The sequence below is a fragment of the Rosa chinensis genome, chromosome 5 (genome assembly GCF_002994745.2).
Source record: "Rosa chinensis cultivar Old Blush chromosome 5, RchiOBHm-V2, whole genome shotgun sequence".
NCBI classification, from domain to species: Eukaryota; Viridiplantae; Streptophyta; class Magnoliopsida; order Rosales; family Rosaceae; genus Rosa; species Rosa chinensis.
The window spans coordinates 15,165,306-15,185,783 of NC_037092.1; the positions used below are offsets into that span (position 1 = coordinate 15,165,306).

General features: G+C 36.4%; 2 protein-coding genes across 2 annotated transcripts; one reads left to right on the forward strand and one right to left on the reverse strand.

Annotated features, from left to right (window-relative positions):
* The first annotated feature begins 2,457 nt into the window (after positions 1-2,457).
* On the forward strand, positions 2,458-5,944 carry LOC112165690 (allantoate deiminase 2). The gene is made up of 12 exons (XM_024302298.2): positions 2,458-2,633; positions 2,755-2,849; positions 3,225-3,328; positions 3,410-3,494; positions 3,599-3,715; positions 3,897-4,006; positions 4,125-4,230; positions 4,361-4,447; positions 4,850-5,092; positions 5,174-5,299; positions 5,385-5,546; positions 5,646-5,944. The coding sequence occupies exons 1-12, from the start codon at positions 2,507-2,509 to the stop codon at positions 5,766-5,768; spliced, it is 1,485 nt and encodes a 494-aa protein (XP_024158066.1). The 5' UTR covers positions 2,458-2,506; the 3' UTR covers positions 5,769-5,944.
* Positions 5,945-6,401: 457 nt separating this feature from the next.
* LOC112203232 (receptor-like protein EIX2) lies at positions 6,402-9,503 on the reverse strand. Its single transcript, XM_024344225.1, has one exon. It carries the CDS (start codon positions 9,501-9,503, stop codon positions 6,402-6,404), a length of 3,102 nt encoding a protein of 1,033 aa, XP_024199993.1.
* Positions 9,504-20,478: the final 10,975 nt, after the last annotated feature.

A 20,478-nucleotide genomic window follows, 5' to 3' on the forward strand; every position in this document is an offset into this window, starting at 1 on the left:
TGATTTGAAAAGACATTCGAACTTATTGATAATTTTTCTTTCACATAACGAAAATCTAATCACTTCTTTATTTTCTTACCTCTATACTAATTAGTAAATGCAAGGCTCTTTTGTTGTTAACAAGCTTCAATTATGTTAGTGCATGATTGCCGCTCTTTCGTAGCAATAGCTTTGACTGTCCTTGTTATACATCCTTTTGTTTGGGTGTACGTTGTTCTCTTTATCTTTATTATTGTTATTGTTCTTGTTCTTGTTTTCTACCAGAAGGTTTTGGTTTGGTCCCTCTTCTTGTGTTTGTATTTTCAATCTGTTATATCTATATACTTAAATGGAGAAACCGGTGATGGATTTTTCCCTTTCAGGGTTATAGTGTGCACTTGCGCCTCAAATTGGTCTTCACAGAGGAGTTAATATAGCCTAATTATTTATTTTCTTAAAAAAAGTTAAACCAATCTTATTATATCATAAGGTAGTTCTTCATGAGTCGAATTTAGGATATGAAACTTGACTCATGCCACTAAACAAGATGATTGCAGGCCTGAAACTAATTAAGCTAAGATATCTATAACTTGTGCATGCAGGCAAAGTTCAGCCATAAAACAATGGCAGTAATGGTGGGATTCTTTTCCATGACCAGCCCCTGTGGAATAGGTGTGGGCATAGCAATCTCCAACACATACAATGAGAACAGCCCCACTTCACTAGTTGTTGAAGGACTGCTCTTATCAGCATCTGCAGGGATTCTTATTTACATGGTACTTGTTGATCTTCTTGCTGCTGATTTCATAAACAATGCCAAATTGATAAGCAATCCCAAGCTCCAACTTGGGGCTAATTTTACTCTTCTTCTAGGAGCAGGGTTTATGTCACTCTTGGCCAAGTTGGGAGATTAGTCCTAATTCAGTATATAGTAAGTTTTGTACAATGACATGATTAGAATCAATGAATCAGTACTTCACTGGTTCATTCAATACATGGCCCATTTTCAAAGAGAGCTTCAAAGACAAACATTATATGAAATTTCTATTATACACACATGTATGACATACACATATGATCTGACGATGTGTAAGCCATAAGTTGACGGTGTGTAAGTCATAAGTAAATGAGAGAGAAATGCTACTTATGCCTCCTACACCATCAAATTGTGTGTGTCACGCAAACATGTATAAAAACCTTCCGACATTATATATCTATTGGATGATATGTGAACTAAATCGAAACAATTTTTTTCAGTTTTTTTTTTATGACATTTTTTTTTTCAGCTTTTGGGGTCGTAAGGGATCCTTATCTTCTCTTTTATCTTCATAGTATTGATTTAAATAGTTTAATTCTAATATGTCGTTTTACCATAAACAAAAGATCAAGACCAAACGTTTTAGCATATGATTTGTCGTTCGGAATTCTAATTACCACATCTTTATTAGATGACCAACCAAATCGGAGACTTTCTGTTTATATATTTCTTTGACTCCTTGTTTCATCGATATGTTTTGAATCTTTAGGCCCAAAAGAAATTCTCGATCCATTAATCGAGAATTATGGTCCTTGAAGAGTAACGTTTTGTAACATGTAGGACCACCAAGCAACCAATATTAGGAGAGTATTAGGGTCTCTTATTGTCTTTAATCTTTGATCAAAATGAAAAGAAAAAAAATTGTATTTAATCTGATTAACATTACTTTTTCAGGAGCTAGCATACCCCGTTCACCATAGTTGGCGCAACTGCACAATGCAAAAAGGTATACTTTTTAGCAACATTGATAGACAAAGGGTCCTGAATGGAAAACACTACTCCTTTACTTGTCATCGTAATTTCTATATATACCAGTCACAATCTATGTGGTTTTATGTTTCAATATCTATTTTCGGACACTGTCTAAGAACATAAAAAAATTTGATTTAAATATATGAAATGTTATTTGAAATTGGAAATCATGTGACAATTCATTGTATATTGGTGGTAAAAGTATTTACATTTCTAATTTAATTTTGAAAAATCAAAAGTAGAAGCAAAAGAGGAAGTTGCAGAGAAATTGGAAAATAAAAAAAAAATTTGAAGAGGCAAAAAGATTGTTCTATATTTCCTCCATCTTTCCCGATTAAATTTTCTTCTTCATAATTAGTGTATATCCCACGTATGACGGCACTTGACTCCTGAATCAATGGTCATAGGTTCCTTCTTAGAGCAAGTTCACCCGTTGAGTCACCAGGTCATCTACTATTCATTTCTTTTTAGTGTTTATTTCCATTCTCTAGGTTACGGACACAGTTTCCAATAAAACCTAGGTCACCGGCGTGACCCAGGGTGACACATGGAGACCCAGGACACGAAATATACTGTACTCATAACCCAAAGAATAAAAATACACATAAAAAATAGTGAATAGTAGATGACCTGATGACTCACAAGTGAACTTGCTCTTAGAAATTAAAGGATCCCCAAGCTTTGCACCGAGTTTCAGTTGCGTGTGGCTTGCCTCTCTAAACTGGGTTTTAGGCAGCCATGGCAGTTGCTACACGTGTCTCCCAGAGAACCCATTCCGCCATTAGTCCCACCTCCTTTTTGGCTCTGGCTTGCCATTTCTTGCTTCTGGTCTCTTCAGCCATCACTCCCTGTTTTGGGTTTTCTGGTAATTAATCAATGGCTCTTGCATGTAGATTTTGTAAAGGTTTTATCTTTTTTTGGTCTGAGTAAAATAAAGGTTCAATCTGTACATGGCATTGATTTGTTGTTGATGATGATGTGAATAGGTGTTGGTGGAGAAGATGAGGGAAACAGAGAAGGGGATTTGTATCCTGAAATTTTGAGGGATGAAGCTGTGTCAAGACTTCATCAGCTTGGAAAGGTCCCATTTTTTATTTCTGTATACAAATATTTCAGCTGTTGTCTATTTTCTGTATCAGCAATCCTTAGTAGCTCAAACTTTTATTGAAAAAAAAAGTAATTTATCTCCAATCTGCAAGACTGAATCCGATTTCTGAAAAGTATCAAGTATTGGATTTTAAATTAGTGATCATTTGGTTAGAAATATACTTCTAACTGGAGATTAGTCAAAGGAGTAATCTCTAGAAAACCGTTCTAGTCTAACTTGATTTGACTAATCTCCAGAAAACCGTTTTAGTCTAACTTGAATTCAAGTTAATACTGTATTGACACATTACTGTATGCTATTGTTATCATAGTTATTGTCTTGAATTTTGCTTCTTGTCTGAATCAATAGGTCAGTGATGGTGATGGTTATCTTGAGAGGATATTCATGAGCCCAGCAGCTGTGAGGGCTGGAAATCTTATCCGCGAATGGATGGAGGATGCTGGTTTGCGAACGTGAGCTTCAATCCTAATTTGTTTGCATCCAAACAGTAGTGTTTGAGGAATACTTGGCTCATGCTTGGTCTTGATTTCCAGGTGGGTTGATTGCTTGGGAAATGTACATGGTCGAGTTGAGGGTAGGAATGCTACTGCTCAGGCTCTAATACTTGGTTCTCATTTGGTACCGTTCTTTTCCCCTAAATTTCCTAACTGAATTTGTACTCTGGTACTACAAACAACAGGAGTAATTAACAGTTCCATCCCCTTATCTATATGTTATAACAGGATACTGTTGTTGACGCCGGGATATTTGATGGGTCTTTAGGCATCATTTCTGTGGTATCTGCATTGAAGGTTTTGAGTATCAATGGAAAATTGGGAGAACTAAAGCGGCATGTTGAGGTCAGTGTAAAATTGAGGTTTTGTGGAAATATGTCATTGGCTCATTGAAAAATGTCATAGACTACTTCACAAGAAACATTTCAGTAAATCTCTTCCAAAACTGTACGCAGAAATTACTCTTTGGTGGCGCTGCTAGAATTCTAACTACTAATATCATGTTGCTTTTGCTCAACATCTCTAGGTAATAGCATTTAGTGATGAAGAAGGAGTAAGGTTTCAGTCTACATTCATAGGAAGTGCTGCTATAGCTGGAATTTTACCAGTTTCAGCACTGCAAATAACTGATAAAAGGTTTCCTTGAATAAATCCCAATTTATATCTATTTGTAACACTATTTAGTATGTTTTTTATTTCAATTTTATTATTTTCCATCTTTATCAATAAATTTATGAGTATAGTCCTTGTTCAGTGGTGTGACAATTCAAGATGCTCTTAAGAGAAACTCCATAGAAGTTACAGAGGAGCACTTGCAGCAGCTCAGATATGACCCAAAGTCAGTTTGGGGTTATGTTGAGGTATAATGCCCTACGCTGGTTATGTTGATAATCTGTATTAGAATATGTGGAAACGGCAATAAAATGGATGCATGTTATAAGTTCTTCTAGTGTTCTGACTGCAAACTCTGCTGATTGTTTCATGTTGTAGATTCACATTGAACAAGGGCCTGTACTGGAATGGGTTGGTTTTCCTCTAGGAGTTGTTAAAGGCATAGCTGGACAGACAAGACTAAAGGTATCAAAAGTGTTTCAGCTTTTCATAGGTGCATGTGTAAATTATGTTTCATTTAATCATACAAACAAGAAAAATTTCAATAGTTGAGAATTGTACTATGCAACTACACATATATGTCTGGAACTCATGAGGATTCAAAAAGAGTCTAATATTTATTTTTAGGTCTGGAAAAAGTGGAACAATATCTTTATGAGAAACTACGCACGTCTCATTAGCTCCCTATAGGGGAAAATTGCTTTATAATTTCATGAGAGAACCAAGAATTTGAATACAAAAGCTCCTTATGTGTAATTATAGATTGTATTTCATCATACAGATGTTGATGTATAAAGCAGTAAACTAGAATAGCATTATATTAAACTTTTATTTTGGCTGAGCATCCAATATACATAAACATTGTAGGTTACAATGAGAGGTTCCCAGGGGCATGCTGGAACAGTTCCAATGTCCATGCGTCATGACCCTATGGCTGCTGCTGCGGAAGCCATTGTATTATTAGAAAGCCTATGTAAGCATCCTCAAGATTTTCTGTCTTTTGATGGTCAATGCAAAAGTTACTCATTAGAATCACTTTCAACTTCACTCGTTTGTACTGTTGGTGAGATATCGACTTGGCCAAGTGCAAGTAATGTTATTCCAGGACAGGCAAGAAGTTTATCTCTTGACATCGCTAAATTTGATATTAAATGCTAAATCTGGTAATAAAAATGATCTTCTTGATTTCAGGTAACATTCACGGTAGATTTACGCGCAATTGATGACATGGGACGTGAAGCTGTTGTATATGAATTATCTAGCCGATTGTATCAAATATGTGATAGGCGTTCAGTTTCATGCACAATTGATCGTAAGGTATGGAACTTTCATATCCTATTCAATCATTTGCAGGTAGCTTAGCAAGTAAGACAGTAACCTTACATGCTTTGAACCTTTTCAGCATGATGCAAATGCAGTCATTTGTGATTCTGAGCTGACCTCGAAGCTGAAGTCTGCAGCTTATCTTGGGCTCAAGAGAATGACAGGTTCTGTTCAGGATGAAGTATCTGTATTAATGAGTGGAGCAGGACATGATGCAATGGCTCTGTCTCATTTAACCAAGGTTTGTTATCTTTAATTTGCAAGATGAATCATGAACCATATGTTACTGTTTGTGTTATTTCCTCTGGTGTATAATTCTGCTCTCCAAAAATAAGAACAGGTGGCCATGCTTTTTGTCCGCTGTCGAGGAGGCATAAGTCACTCCCCTGAAGAACATGTATTGGATGATGATGTTTGGGCATCTGGTTTGGCAATCCTAGCATTCATAGAGACTCAGCTCTAGATTGGAACATTTGTTTCGACATTACTGTATATATAGGAGAAATCTCAATAATCTAGCATGTGACAATTGTACATAATCATGATTAATGTGACAATTCTTTTGTCAAGTACAAACCTAAATTAAGGGATCATATTTACTCTGCAATGTGAAGCCCCTGCATTACTGATTTGCAGTCACCATTTTGACTAGCCATACGAGTAATTTTTTTTTTTTTTTGAAAAATAAAAAAACATAATGTTTCTCATTTTACTAGTACTGTGACGTTTTCTATTCTTTATTCATATGAAACAGAAAAATTTACAAAACAAGAGAAGGACATTAGAACCTTACCTCTTCAAGGAAATTTCACAACTGTCTACCAAAAACAAAAGCTAAACTTGATAATACGGACTCCCTGACTGACCTTACAAGTGAAAAAAGAAAAGCATAGCAGCTAAATCATTGCTGCCGTTACCAAAATAACAACAGCAACATCTAATTAAACAACAAGGTTCATAAGGAAATGCACATCGTACATTACTGCATAGATAGAATAGATAAAAATCAGCAAGCATATTATATAATTACTACTTTCTTTTTGTTTTGTTTCCGATCACTGCCTTGCTTTCAAACGAGCTACTTTCAATGCAATCGCTAGTGCAGCAGTTCTACTTTCTCTCTGATGTGGTCAAAAAATTGAAAATAAGCATACCTCCATGACTTCTTCAATATCAATGTGCCACAAACACCCCAAAAGCCTATGATAAAGCCAAGCACTACGCTGGTATATAAACCAAGCTTTTCATCATCTGCTTCATGATCATTATTGTCTTCTGCATGAGGCTCATGCATCTTGTCTCTGTCTTCTGGGCATTTTGAAAGAGGAAATCCACAGAGTGAAGGATTGCCCTCATAAATAGATGAATCATCGAGCGTCTGAAGTTGGTTGCCTGAAGGAATTCTTCCGGTCAAGTTGTTGCGTGACAAGTTCAAGTGAGATAAGAAGGTCAGAGAAGCGAGACTATTTGGTATCTGTCCTGAAAGTTGGTTCTGAGAGAGGTCAAGTGTTTCGAGCAACTTCAAGTTTCCAATTTTTGAGGGGATATTTCCACTTAATCGATTTATGGACAGGTTTAATGTGCCTAATCCAACAAGACTGCTGATTTCTTCAGGAATTTCACCTTCTAAATCATTACTTGAAAAATCAATAATGGTTAGAAGTTCTGCATTGGATAAGAAGTATTCACTTGCTCTTCCTTTTATAGTCACAGTTGTCACCTCAGACTCACTACCGCCGCTCCAGCCACTATAATTACGATAGACTAAGGAAGTCAACTTATTCAAACACTTGGGAATAGTCCCTGAAAATCTGTTGTGACTAAGATCTAGGATCTGAAGGAAAGGAAGACTGCACAAATGATGAGGAATATGTCCACTTAAAGAGTTCGATTGCAATTGCAGCACTATGAATCCGGATACATTTGAATTTGATCCTATCCAAGAAGGTATGCTTCCAGTAAATTTGTTGCCTCCAAGATAAAGTCTCTCCAAACCAGAGCAATTTTGCAAGGCAGAAGGAATTTCTCCACTAAAATGATTGTTGTCTATCTTCAGTATTGAAAGAGAACTTGGAATGCCCATTAAGCTTGGAATATTACCAGACATATTGTTGTTTGAGACATCCAGAGTGTATATGCCGCTCCACAAACTCCATTCTTTAGGGAATTCTCCGGATAACTGGTTGTTGTTCAGAGCAAGGTAATACAGAGATTGAATGCTACAAATAGATGATGGAATAGTGTCATCAAATTGATTATGGCTCAAATCTATGGTATGCAGAATCGGAAAAGAGTTGAATCGGAACGGAAGCTTTCCACTTATTTGATTGTAAGATAAATCCAAAAATTTGATTTGGGAAGATATCTTAAAGAGCCATTCCTCTGGTATTGGACCCGAGATTCCAGCATTCGTAAGTAAGACATGAACGAGCTCAGTTTGAGATTGAAGCCATAGAGGGAAGCCAGCACCTACTCGGCAATTGTCCATGTAAATATCACGGAGCTTGAAAGGAGGAACCCATTCATAATCAGTCAAATTGAAAATGATGGGCACAAGTCGATCAGTGCTTACACTAAAAGACTTTAATCTTGTGAGATTTATGAGATGGGCTTCCGTTAAGCTGCCTTCCCATAAATTATCAAACAGATTAAGGCTAACCAGCTGAGTGAGTTTTCCCAAACTTTCGGGTATGGACCCATTCAAGGAATTGTCACTGAGTGAGAGATATTGCAGGCTTTTCAACATTCGCAGCGAACTAGGGAATTTGCCTACCAGCCCACAGCTAGATAAATCTAGTGACTCCATTCTATTAAATGAACAATTTGAAAAACCACTCAAAAACTGTTCAATCCCCCCATCAAAGTCGTTGGCTGGAAGATCTAATGACTTTAGCTTGCACAAATTTCCAAAGAATTTGGGAAATAATTGACCTTTGAGTCCAATACTCGATAAGTCAAGGTGTTCTAGAGATTTTAGTCTTACAAATTCATCAAGAGAGGGGCGAATGAAAGGATTACCCCCAAGATCAAGTTTTGTAAGACTAGTAAGATTAAACATCCATTTAGGAAACGAAGAATTAATATCGTTAAATGACATATCAAGGACCAAAAGTGATGTGAAGTTAATTGTGGGCAGCGAGAGTGGAAGCTGGTTTCCACTAATTTGGCAAGAAGACAAATGCAACTCCAAGAGTGAAGGAAGCATGTTGACATCATGTAGCCAACTTACTCCTATGCTGCTAAGGTCCACACCTCTAAGATTGAGGTAGTTTAGGGAAGAGAGATGAGAAAGCCAATTCAAGTTTTTGGAAGAGGGGCGAATGAAAGGATTATCCCCAAGATCAAGTTTTGTAAGACTAGTAAGATTAAACATCCATTTAGGAAACGAAGAATTAATATCGTTAAATGACATATCGAGGACCAAAAGTGATGTGAAGTTAATTGTGGGCAGCGAGAGTGGAAGCTGGTTTCCACTAATTTGGCAAGAAGACAAATGCAACTCCAAGAGTGAAGGAATCATGTTGACATCATGTAGCCAACTTACTCCTGTGCTGCTAAGGTCCACACCTCTAAGATTGAGGTACTTTAGGGAAGAGAGATGAGAAAGCCAATTCGAGTTTTTGGAAGAAGGATAAATAGAACTGAGGTCAAGATAGTTCAGGTTTGAGAGGTTACCAAGAGATGGGGGAACCTCTCCCCAAAATGAATTGTGCGAGAGATTGAGATACCTCAAACTTGTAAGCTGGCCAATGAAGTTGGGAATGTGAATCCCTTTGAAGTAATTGTTGCTCAAGTCTAAGTAACTCAAATGTTTCAAGTCAAGCAAAGAATGATTCAACTTACCCCCCAAACAACAAGATTCTTCAAATTTAGTGCTGTTCCAGTACCATGCGGAGGTCCACAGATCGATATACTCAATGCATGGATATGGATTTCGGAGGTCAATGATTGCAACATGACCAGTGCGGTTGTTGCATGAAATGCCTCTCCATCGACAACATTGATGACCCACCCAGGAAGAAAGCCTACCAGACGGATCAGTGAGATCTTGTTTGAAGCTGAGAAGCGCTTGTCTCTCTTCCTTCATGCATGATTTCACAATGCTGCTCGTGTTCAGGCATGACGATGCCAAAAACAACAGGAGCAGCAAGTGGAGAATGAGGCGAGAAATAGGGTTGAAGTAAACATAGATATCCATAATTAATTTGAGGCTTTGTTTGTTGCAGATGCATGAAATACGATGCTGAGCACAAGTGAATTTATAGCAAGGGGAGACTGCTATGCTACAACCGCGTGGTGAGGTGTCTAGTGTCTAGATACTTTCAAGTTGTCATTCTCAACCCATTTTACAGGCTTGGCTCGCAAGTCCTCACTCATTCGTCAGCTAAGATAGATTGGTATGACCGTATGAGTTGTGTTCGAGATTGGTATTCCAAGAAGTAAAGACTTTGAAGGGTCTCCAACCACGAGTGTCACTACGGATCCTTTCTTGGACTTTTCTCTAGTAGACTGACGACTAATTATAGTTGATATTTTCCAGCAATTACTGATCCTGAAATGAGTGCTTCTAGCCTTCTGCCTTGGGCTCGATAAAAAAAAGGACCTACTAATAGTCTGGAACGTATGTCACAATTTTCCAGCAGTTACTTATGTTACCATTTTTTTTTCCTTTTTTTGTTTCTGGTTCTCTGGTAGAGAGACGTCTACATGCAGCTAATTTCATATTTAATTTCTTTCAAGTACTTGCTCCCTTGGCATGATAAAGGTCTTCGGTCTAATACGGTACTATAAACAACAATAGGGGTTTCTTGATATCAGTAGGATTGGGTTGATTCGAGATCCTTATGTGCTTCTTCATTGCTATTCATGTTGTTCGAAAGTGTTAAAAGGCGTCTTTGAATTGGATAACTAAGCCAAAGTCTACTCTAGGACCAGCGCTGTTGTTCAGGCATCAAGTTGATTTTGAATCTTCACTAATCCGTGAGCAAGGACAAGATCCGTTCCCTACCATTGAGGTAATTTCTTTTTCTGTTCCCTATTATGTTTGCAAATTTATTGGCTTATTAATTAGCATTTTCTGTTACATGGTTGTGAAACCCTTGTTGATTTGAAACCTTGGCGCGTAATTACTTGGGAATCAATGAACCCAAACCTTTGTTTGATGAGATTGGAAATGCAGAATACAGAGGTCAATTCTCCACAAGATGCCCCGGAGCTACTGCAGAGGTCATTCCTGACGATGGAAAATCTCTAACTAGCTAAACAGCTGCATGATCTGCTCAAAATTTTTAAGCCAAAGATGTTATAAAAAATATGCACTACTAGAAAATTGGCTACTAGCCACCCCCTTATTAGACACACTTTTGTAACAGTATCATTTGACAGAGCAAATGACACCCTTTGTTATTTTCTGTTTCATTTGTCTAATGGATACACGTAACCGTAACAAATCAAAATATTGGGACTTATTAGATACTAAATATCAGTATGTATCTAAGAAAAGATAATAGTAAATGAAATAAAAATATATAAAATTAATAGACCACACCCTTATCTGTATGTTTTGTTTGCACACTGTTATTATAACGGTGACTTTCAATTTCTCCCACTGAAATCCGTATCAATATTTTTATCTAATATACATTTTTTTATTAGAAACATATTTATTATGCTGTTATTTACTTTAAATAGGTAAATATATTTTATTTGACCAAAAAAAGAAGAAGATAAATATATTCTATCTAAATCCAAAAGATATATATCAGAGACATTTTTGATCGTGTAAGTCCTTTGGTTGGCCCTTATACACTTTAAAAGCAGGGCATATATTGTTTACTTCGAAATGGTTTCAATCAACGGATGGTGTTCCCCTCTTTTAAGAATTTCAAATAATAGTTAGTTTTCCCTGATAAGTTTGGTACGAAAGTTTCCTGGCTTCATGGAGAGGAGCAACTACAGATTAATTTTTAGGTCTGATGAATTCTGGGCAATTGCCTCCTAAAAATCAATTCAGTTATGTTGTATATGTGGGCCATAGAAAGATATATGAAAGAATGAGCCGCATCTCATGCAATCATATATATATATATATATATAAGAAATATTTATCAAAGATATTTTCTGTATAAATGAAAAAAAGAAGAAGAGAGAGATGTATAATTGTTTTAGGTTTCTTACTCTAGATAAGGATAGTGGGTTTTTGGTTTCTCAACTCGAGATAAGGATATTGGGTTATTTAATCTCTTTCTTTTGCACGAATTTTCTCTCTACAATTAGGGTTCTTCTCTCAAGCACTCAATGAGCTATCTGTGATTACTCTTGAAGTTGAATTGGAAAGTCTAATTTGCTGCAATCTTCTTCATCACCAGGTATTAGAACCATTTTAATCCAATCTTGATTCTTTTGAGATATAAGCAATACTCCTAATTGATCTTGACCGAATTATTTTCTACAGATTAGACTGAGCTTTAGCAGCATCAGATCGGCATGTGTGGTCATCCATGGTTGATTGGCTTCTTTGTGATTATGATTTCCTACTTTCTTTTCTATTTCATACTTTGTGACCTTATGAGTTGGTCGACTTCTTTCTCATTTTGATCTTTTTCTATAGGCCATGACAATGGGTGGATAGTTGAGCAAGAAAATGGCTGGAAAAAGAGAAAGAGAGATGCAAACATAAATGGAGAAAGAAAGAATTGCCGGAAAAAGAGAGGATTTTGTCGCCGGAATCGGGCAGTTGAATATGACCATAATTAAGTAAAAAAGAAATAATTGACTTAAAAAAATAATAATAACATTAAGTAAAAAAGAAATAATTGACTTCGAAAGAAAGAAAAAAGAAATAAAAATTAATACTGTATAAATGAAAATATATAGATAATAAAAAAATATTTTATATTTTGATAAATATACAAATAAAAAAATAAAAACATTAAAAAAAAAAGTACAAATGAGGAGTGAAAAAAAAATTAACGCAAAATAATAAAATAGAAAAAAAAAGAGATACTGAAGTCCTAAGCGTGACTTTTGGTTAGTGGAACCTGCTATAGAGAATACTCATTTTCATTCCGTGGCTGCACCGTATCTAATGAGTTTTAGATACCCTTATTCGTATTATTTAAAGCAAAAGATACAGAAAAAATTCTGTATTCTATGAGGCCTTTTCTAGTAGTGATGAGACGGAATTTCTGTAAAATTAAAACACAAATAATATCATAATATCTTGGAAAATAAGAATAACACACAGAATTTCTATGAATCAGTGGAGTAGGGGATGATGCAATGACTCTGTTTTTTTTTTTTGGAAACCTTTGCAGAGGAATTTATTCAGGTTTGTTATCTTTAATTTGCAAGATGAATCATGAATCATGAACTATGTTATTGTCTTCATTAGTTCCTTGCAGTGGCGGATCCAGAAAAATTTCTCACATAGGGCAAGACTATTAAGTAGTAAGATCATTTTTCCTTTTTGAAGCAAAAAATTCTTAACTTTTAACTGATGTCAATTAAATTATCTCAAACATGTTTGTTTTTGTTTTTTCTTCTTCTTTTTGAAATTGAGATTTAGAACCCAACAAGTATAAATAAGTAGGAGCTGAACACTAAAACTGAAAATAGAATAGTGAAACTAGAATTAATACAACTTTAAATTGAATTTCAAAAAAGAAAAATATTTCATGAAATGATTAGAGGAGGCGTACTGTTGATAAGAGAGGCATGTAGTAGAGTTTGTGCTCTAGAGAAACTCTTAAGCTTTTAAATAAAATAAAATAAAAAGATAAACATCTTCTCTCAAATAAAATTTAAAGAAGAAAAGATAGAGGTATATGCCACTATCAATACTATGTCGTTTTGATAAGTTCAAGGAGACCAAGAATCAAGAGCAGTATCTCGTCATCTTCAACCTCTTGCCTCTCTTTCATAAAATTTTTTCTGTAAAACCTTCAAAGCACAAGAGCTTCCATGGCTTGGTAAAAGAATCGAGGTTGGGCAGCTGCCAAACCTCGCCACCCCCTGGATCCACCCCTGGTTCCTTGCCTCTAATTCTGGTCTCCAAAAATTTCAAGGGGAGGCATAAGTCGCTCCCCTATAGATTGGAACGTACACATTTTTATTGAGATTGTTGTACATATAGCAGAACATCAGGTGTGTCTTGCATGTAGCAATTTACTGTCAAGTAGAAACTTAAAGGATTAAATTCAATTTTCTCCTTCAAACTTTGGAGCAAACATCAGTTCGAACTCTCAAATTGAAGATTTCTTTTTCAATCCCTCAAACTTTGGATTGGAAAAGAAATATTCAGTTGCATGTAGTGGCGGATCTAGGTATAAGGGTGGGAGGACTCAAGCCCTCCCCAGACTTTTGGGTTGAAAAAAAACGCATATATATGATATATAATTTCTTGTTTGTATGTTTATTTGTTTGACGAAGCCCACTCGAACTCCCGAATTATCGAAGTCAAACTCCTCTCTGGCTCTCCCATTCTCTCCGTCCATCACAAACTCTCATTCTTCGTCTTCTTCTCACTACTACAAAAATTGAATCAGACGACGGCTAAAAACCGTCGTCTGATATGGAGGCAAACCGTCGTATATCGAGGCGCCGTCTGATGAAGGTCTATTATAAAGAACCGTCGTGTGAAGGGCTCGGCAGCATAGCGGCAGCATATCGGTAGCCTATCGACAGCATTAGCTATTGCGTGCCTATTCTTCAGATGACGGGCGACTTTAGAAACTGTTGTGTGATTGCAATTCAGATGTCGCTTTATTTTATGTCTGTTGTGTGATTTTCATTCAGACGACAGTTTTTCAAAATATCCATTATCTATTTTAAATTCAGACGACAGTTTTTATATTTGGGTCATTGTGAATATTGTGCACATACGACAGTTTTTTTGTGGTTATTGTTGTCATAATAGAATGATTCAATGCATTGTATATGCTGAAACTGAAATAAAAAATGATCAAATTAACAGTAGCTGATCAATATATAGAAGAAATTGTTATAATCCACATCATGCACCAAAATAGATTGTGCAAAGGTAATCTTTCATCTACAAAAGGAGTACATCTAATACTACTCTCCTAGCAATATACATCCAGAAATTTTCTTAACGAGTCTAGCTTTGCAAGCTTTGCTGCTTTCATGGCCTCATTGGAGTCTAGTTTTAGAAGCTTCTGTAGGAGCTTTTTGCTCTTTTTCTGTAGTTCCAGCTGCATATGGATCAATAGTTCACTGAGGGGTACACATGCCAAAACAGAAACACTGCAATTCAAGTATACCCTTTCTCACCAGTCAATGCTAGGATCATGTACCTGGGATTAGAAAAAAGGAAACAACATACTTACTCACATATGTGGTCAATGAAATACTGAATTTATACATGTTCTCATCATTTAGGAAAGGAAACAACAAAATGGACTATATCTAAAGCTTCTTTAAGTGCTCTATGTTTCACCAAATTCAAGGGAACAAATAGCCGTAATGCATGCATGTGGAAGCTAATATATGCAAAGCAACTGCTTTATCAAAAAGGGAGTCTAGTTTATTGTGTCAATAAAATCTTTGAAGTTTCAATATCTTTTCTTATGTGCATGCAAGTCACTGTCATTGAAATTTAAACTGCTACACAAATTTGCCTCCTTATAATGATAAATAGAAGCAGCCAACTTATTATTAAGGCTAATAGGTTTCAGAATGCATACCACATCAACAGGAGAACCAATAGAAACTGCAAAGACACCAGCACCCAGACCAGCTAGGAGATGAGTGAAAATATTGTTAGTGAACCCTGGGGTGAGGGGAGAGAGGGGGGTGGCTTAAGTTCTACATGAAAAGATCACATGAAACTATTTAAATAGAAAATCTTGTAATTTGGTGACTTTGACTACTCATAAAAAAATATCATTGCAGCATAATCCTATAAGAAATGGAGAAAGAATGTTACGCTATTTCAATGAGGCTGAAAACACGAGGATCTGTTGGAGACTGCAATTCTGACATGGAAACTTTACATAAGGACTTCACAAAAGCAACTATGGCTTCACTGTTCAAGCTTTGGCTATGAGCAAATACATGGTTCAACTCAAAATTCCCAATCTGATCCAGCAAATTCAAATTCGAAATAAAATTATTAATCTGTTCTGGAGATACCTTATATTTAGGTAAAGCTGATATATAAGGACAATCCAGTGAGTCTAACTGAGAGCCATACATTTAACATGAACAGAAAGTAATAAATAAAATTTAATGATATATTCCACCTGGAACGATCTAAGCACTCATAATCTCTTCAATATTATCAATACAAATACAATGAACATATTTTCCAAGAAAATCCATATATGCAAAAGATTTTGGAAAATACAAGTACAACATGATATACTAAATAACATACCTTCACAGCATCAACATTCTTTTGCCTCATATCTGCAGCATTATGTAGATAAGTAAACATTGCCATTGATGTGACAAAAGCATCTCTCTGGGTCTGCATTCCCATCAGAGTAGTAACATGAATCGCATGTCGGAAACCCAGTAAGCATTGAGCAGTAGCAAGCCTGTCATCACTTTGGTTCAGAGTCACACTGAATGCGGCCAACATAGGACCCTAGCAGGCCTCCACCATGAACCTCAATATGGCCACATCTGTCACAGAATGATAAACAGACCTGCAGTACCAAGCAATAATGAATTCCCAAATATTACAAGACTCGAGTAGGCAGACAATTGTTGTCCCAATTGATCTCTGATCTCAGGTCTCAAACCAAATCAACAAAGCCATAGGCTTGACTGGGATCAATTACTTCAATTTCCATCAAATTAGAAGCTCAGGCATTCAATTTAGCGTTTTCTTGAAGCTATTTTAGTTCATGATAGACTGTGCTTCTGCAATTTTACTTCATGTTTTCAAGGACAGACCAATATTCTACATAAGTTTTAGGCCTTACATACAAACCTTTTCTTCATCAGACAATGATTTGAGAAAGCTAAATTTCCAAGAATTTGGAAAGCTACTGCAGGAAAAGAAATTGTAGAGCAACAATGACAAATACTCATGTTGGCAAGATCAAAGTAAGGGATGTAGAAGCATGTATTTGTATATAGTGTAAGTTTCTACAGCAGGAAAACTCCAAAGTAAACACAACATTCCAAGCTAACTCCATAGTTCTACAACATAATCAAGAAGAAACTATTATTGATGCACAGCAAGTATGCAGCCAAATAGTTCAAAGGAAAACATACAAAGATGTATCTAGAGTGATGGTCTAGAATCTAGACCATCAAAAAATACCTTGATGTAAACATTTTCTGCAGCTCTTTCCTCTTCGCTCAGTATCTTTCCACTGCTTGACATCCTCTGAGAGAAAAACCTTGCAGCCAACCTTGATGCCATTGAAATCAATTATCCTACCTGGAAAGGATATTGTGGATTAGAAAAATTCTAAAGAAAACATATATATTGTAATTTGTTATATCAATTTTTTAACATAAATACAGCAACAGACCAAAAAACAGGGAAAAAGACTGTATTCGGAAAGCATAACAATCAACAATTCAACATAGAACCTCTTATTTAACCGAAACTTCCGTATTTCTTTTAACTAGTTGATTAATCAACAACAAATTCCAACGAAAGACCTTAAATCTATTGATAATAGCTTTTGTTTAATCATATTCAACATGCAACAATTTAATGCTTTTCTTGAAATGGTTGGTCCTGCACTGCCAAAACATCAGTGTCATAACGCAGTCTGAGCACGCTCAACCCCCAATAAAAAAAATCATAATAACTGCATTAATAATAATGCAGTGCAAAAGGAACAAAATGCCATGGCCTGCTTGATGCATAACAATTGGATTCGAATCTTGAAAATACACAGAAACCAGGATCAAAGTAGCTTAACAAGTATAAACTCTAACTCATAAAACAAGCAAGCTCACGAACTTTCACTACCTATAAATAGATTCACTTCACAGCCTCATCGTTCCAAGAAAATTTACAAATAAATTAAACACAAAAACTAAAATAAAATTGCAGAAGCATAGTCTATCATGAACTAAAATAGCTTCAAGAAAAAGCTAAATTGAATGCCTGAGCTTCTAATTTCATGCACATCGAAAGCCTGAACTAAAAGACAGATTTACGAGCAGTGAGCGTTTAGTACTGACTTTCAACCTACCACTCTCATGTTCCTTTGTATGAGACAAAGTATATACAAAACGGAGTTGAATTGCAACCCGACTCATATGAACAAAACAAGAAGCTGTCTCACATTATTGTATAATATTAAACTGAATCCAAGAAAGTATGATACTTGCCAAGAAAAGAAATTAGAAAGTAAGATACAAATTCAGCAAAAACAAACATCATTAGATATTATCATATAGCTAAACCAGTACTGCATTTTCTCACTTTTGCATGCTTGATCAGTCTACTAGTCTAGTAATAAGTCAAACACCCTGAGTAACAACTTAGAATCCATGAATATGGTTAAAACAGTTATCTCTAATAGTATTCATCTTAACTTACTCTGATTTCCCTGACTTCGCCTTAAATTGCTCTTGGATGTCCTTTATAAGAAGCCCATTTGCACCCAACGCTTTTTCTTCACTCTGCCTCCCAGTTACTAGAATCAGGATACCATCCAGGCCCAATAATTTGTTAAAGCTGTTTTCCTGCTTGCTCTGTGCCTCTGTGGTACAGAAGAGTCAGCCTCATCTTAATTTCATTTTTAATAATCTGATCATATAGTGCACCAAGATATTCCTCAGGTAGATCCTTGCCATCATCTATTCCTCAGTTGTTACGTATGAAATCAGCCTTGGTCATTTGGATAATCAGCCAATGCAGTATTAGCACACAGATTCGTTTTCTATTTAGGAATTTGAATTCTTTAAGAGAGAACAGAATGTACAAAGCAGGGTTAATGAATCAACTGAACTTCAAATATTTTAGCTGAAAAACCAAACAACAGCTCCCCTAACAAGAAACAAAGAAGGAAACAACATCTCCCCAATTTAAATTAGCAAAAATAAAAAAGTCTGCAAGCAGTGAAGGCACCGCACAAGAAGGTTTGCAAGAATGAGATCTCAGACCTGGGGCTGAGATCCGCCATGTTGGAAACTGAAAAGTTCTAGCAAGATTCAAGCCCTTGCGATACTCATAAAACTCAACAAGATGATCAGCCTAAAAAACAACAAAGCATAAAGGAATTACCTCAACACCAGTGACCCGGCCGTTGAATCGGGTTCAACGAGAGAGGAGACTGAATTGAGATACCAAAAAAAAAATCCCTGAACCCTCTGCACTTGCTTTCAAAGTTGTAACCACCGACGAAAGCAACAACCACCATCGCTGAAAGATCTGAAGAACCCTAGAGGCAACCCATTAGGTTTTCTTCCCTTTGCTATTTCCCAGATCGAATAATCTAGCTAGAGGGAGAGATGGTTTTGATCGGGGTTTGTCAAAGAGAAAGAGCTTTGGTTGAGGTTTGTCAAAGAAGAGAGAGGATTTGGGAGAGTGAGGTTTTGGCTGTAGGGAAAGAGGAGAGAGGTCTAGGTTTTGATCTGATAGATTTCTGATTTCAACACCTTGTAGAACAGAGATATGGTTGAAGTGAAGAGGCACTGATAGTTGTCGAGAGAGAGAGTGAGGCGCTGTTGAGAGATTGAGGAGCTGTGGGTATTTTTGTTATTCTTTGCTCAAGTGTTAGGGCTTCAAGCCCGGCTATATTAATTTGGACAAAGACTCACACAACAAAATTTTATAAAAATGTGGTCTGAATGCAGCCATTTTAAATTTGGGATTTGTCTTCAATCAATTTGACTTCCCTCTTTGGGGAGGAAGAGAAAAATAGTGGTGGGAAATCTCCCTCCTTCAGCCAAACATATTGATCAGACCACAGTTTTATTATTTTTCGTCGTATGATTAATAGATGTTGGGGGAAAAATTTGGGGTTTGAGATAGGGTTTGGCACCACTTACATGGTGGGAAACTTGCCGCTCAATTTTTTATGCATCACACAATGGTTTTGTCCTTAAACGCCTTCTGAACTAATTCATAAGCCGATATCAGACGACATATTTTATAAAAACGACGTCCGAAAAAATAAAAATTAATCAGACGACGGAAAAGTATGATGCGTCGTGTGAGAGGCGTCGTCTGATTCAATTTTTGTAGTAGTGTCTTCTTCCCAAAAAGGCCTACATTTTAGACTAAATTCAATTGTTGAACACTTGAACTCTCAGGTTCTTATCTCTCCGCTTCTGCATTCCCACACTTGTGCATAATTGTATTAAAAAAAAATTTTGGGCTTCACCTAAAGAGACACATGAATACGTAGCTCACCCCATTTTCGGATCTTAGATCCGCCACTGGTTGCATGGAAAAAAGGCTAGAAAATATGTGGGAATTAAGATGTCATTCATAGAAATTCCTTGTGACAAGAGACTTTAGGCTGTGGCCTTGTGCTTTTGGTCCCCTATTGTCGCCTAGTTTGATATTTCTCAAATCTCAACCCATTTTACAAGTTGGATCGCGAGTATTAATCATTTGAGAAAGTTGGGATATTGCATGGATAGAAGTCATCTTTATAATTGGGCGGTGAATAGGTGATGGATGAGTGAGTAAAGGAGGTGCCCTGCGTCTTAGATTTCTCAATCACATCACTAAAGACTTTGAAGAGTCCGTCTCTCAAACAAAACAAAAGAAGACTTTGAATAGTCATTTCGCGTATTAGCAACCATATTATGATGTTAGTGTGTTTATTATTTTTTTATTCAAAAAATAAAGGATTAATTTGAGTTTACCCCTCTGAAGTTTGGAGGTGTCATCATGTCACCCCCTCTATTTTCAATTTTGAATTTTTACCCCCCAAACTTTCCAAATTCAGTCAGCCGTGCCCAATTTATCAGATTCTGTCTAAATTGGTCGTTAACTTCGATAATGGGGCCCACTTTGAGGGCTAAAATGGTCATTTCAAGACAAAAAAAATCAAAACAAAAAAAACCCTCTTTAAGGGCTAATCCGACGTCGTGTCATCATGTCACCCTCTCTCTCTCTCTCTCTCTCTCTCTCTCTCCTTCTCTCTCTCTCCCCCTCTCTCTCCCCCCCTCTCTCTCTCCCCCCCTAACCATTTCCTCCTCTATTCTCTCTCTTTCTCACCACCACC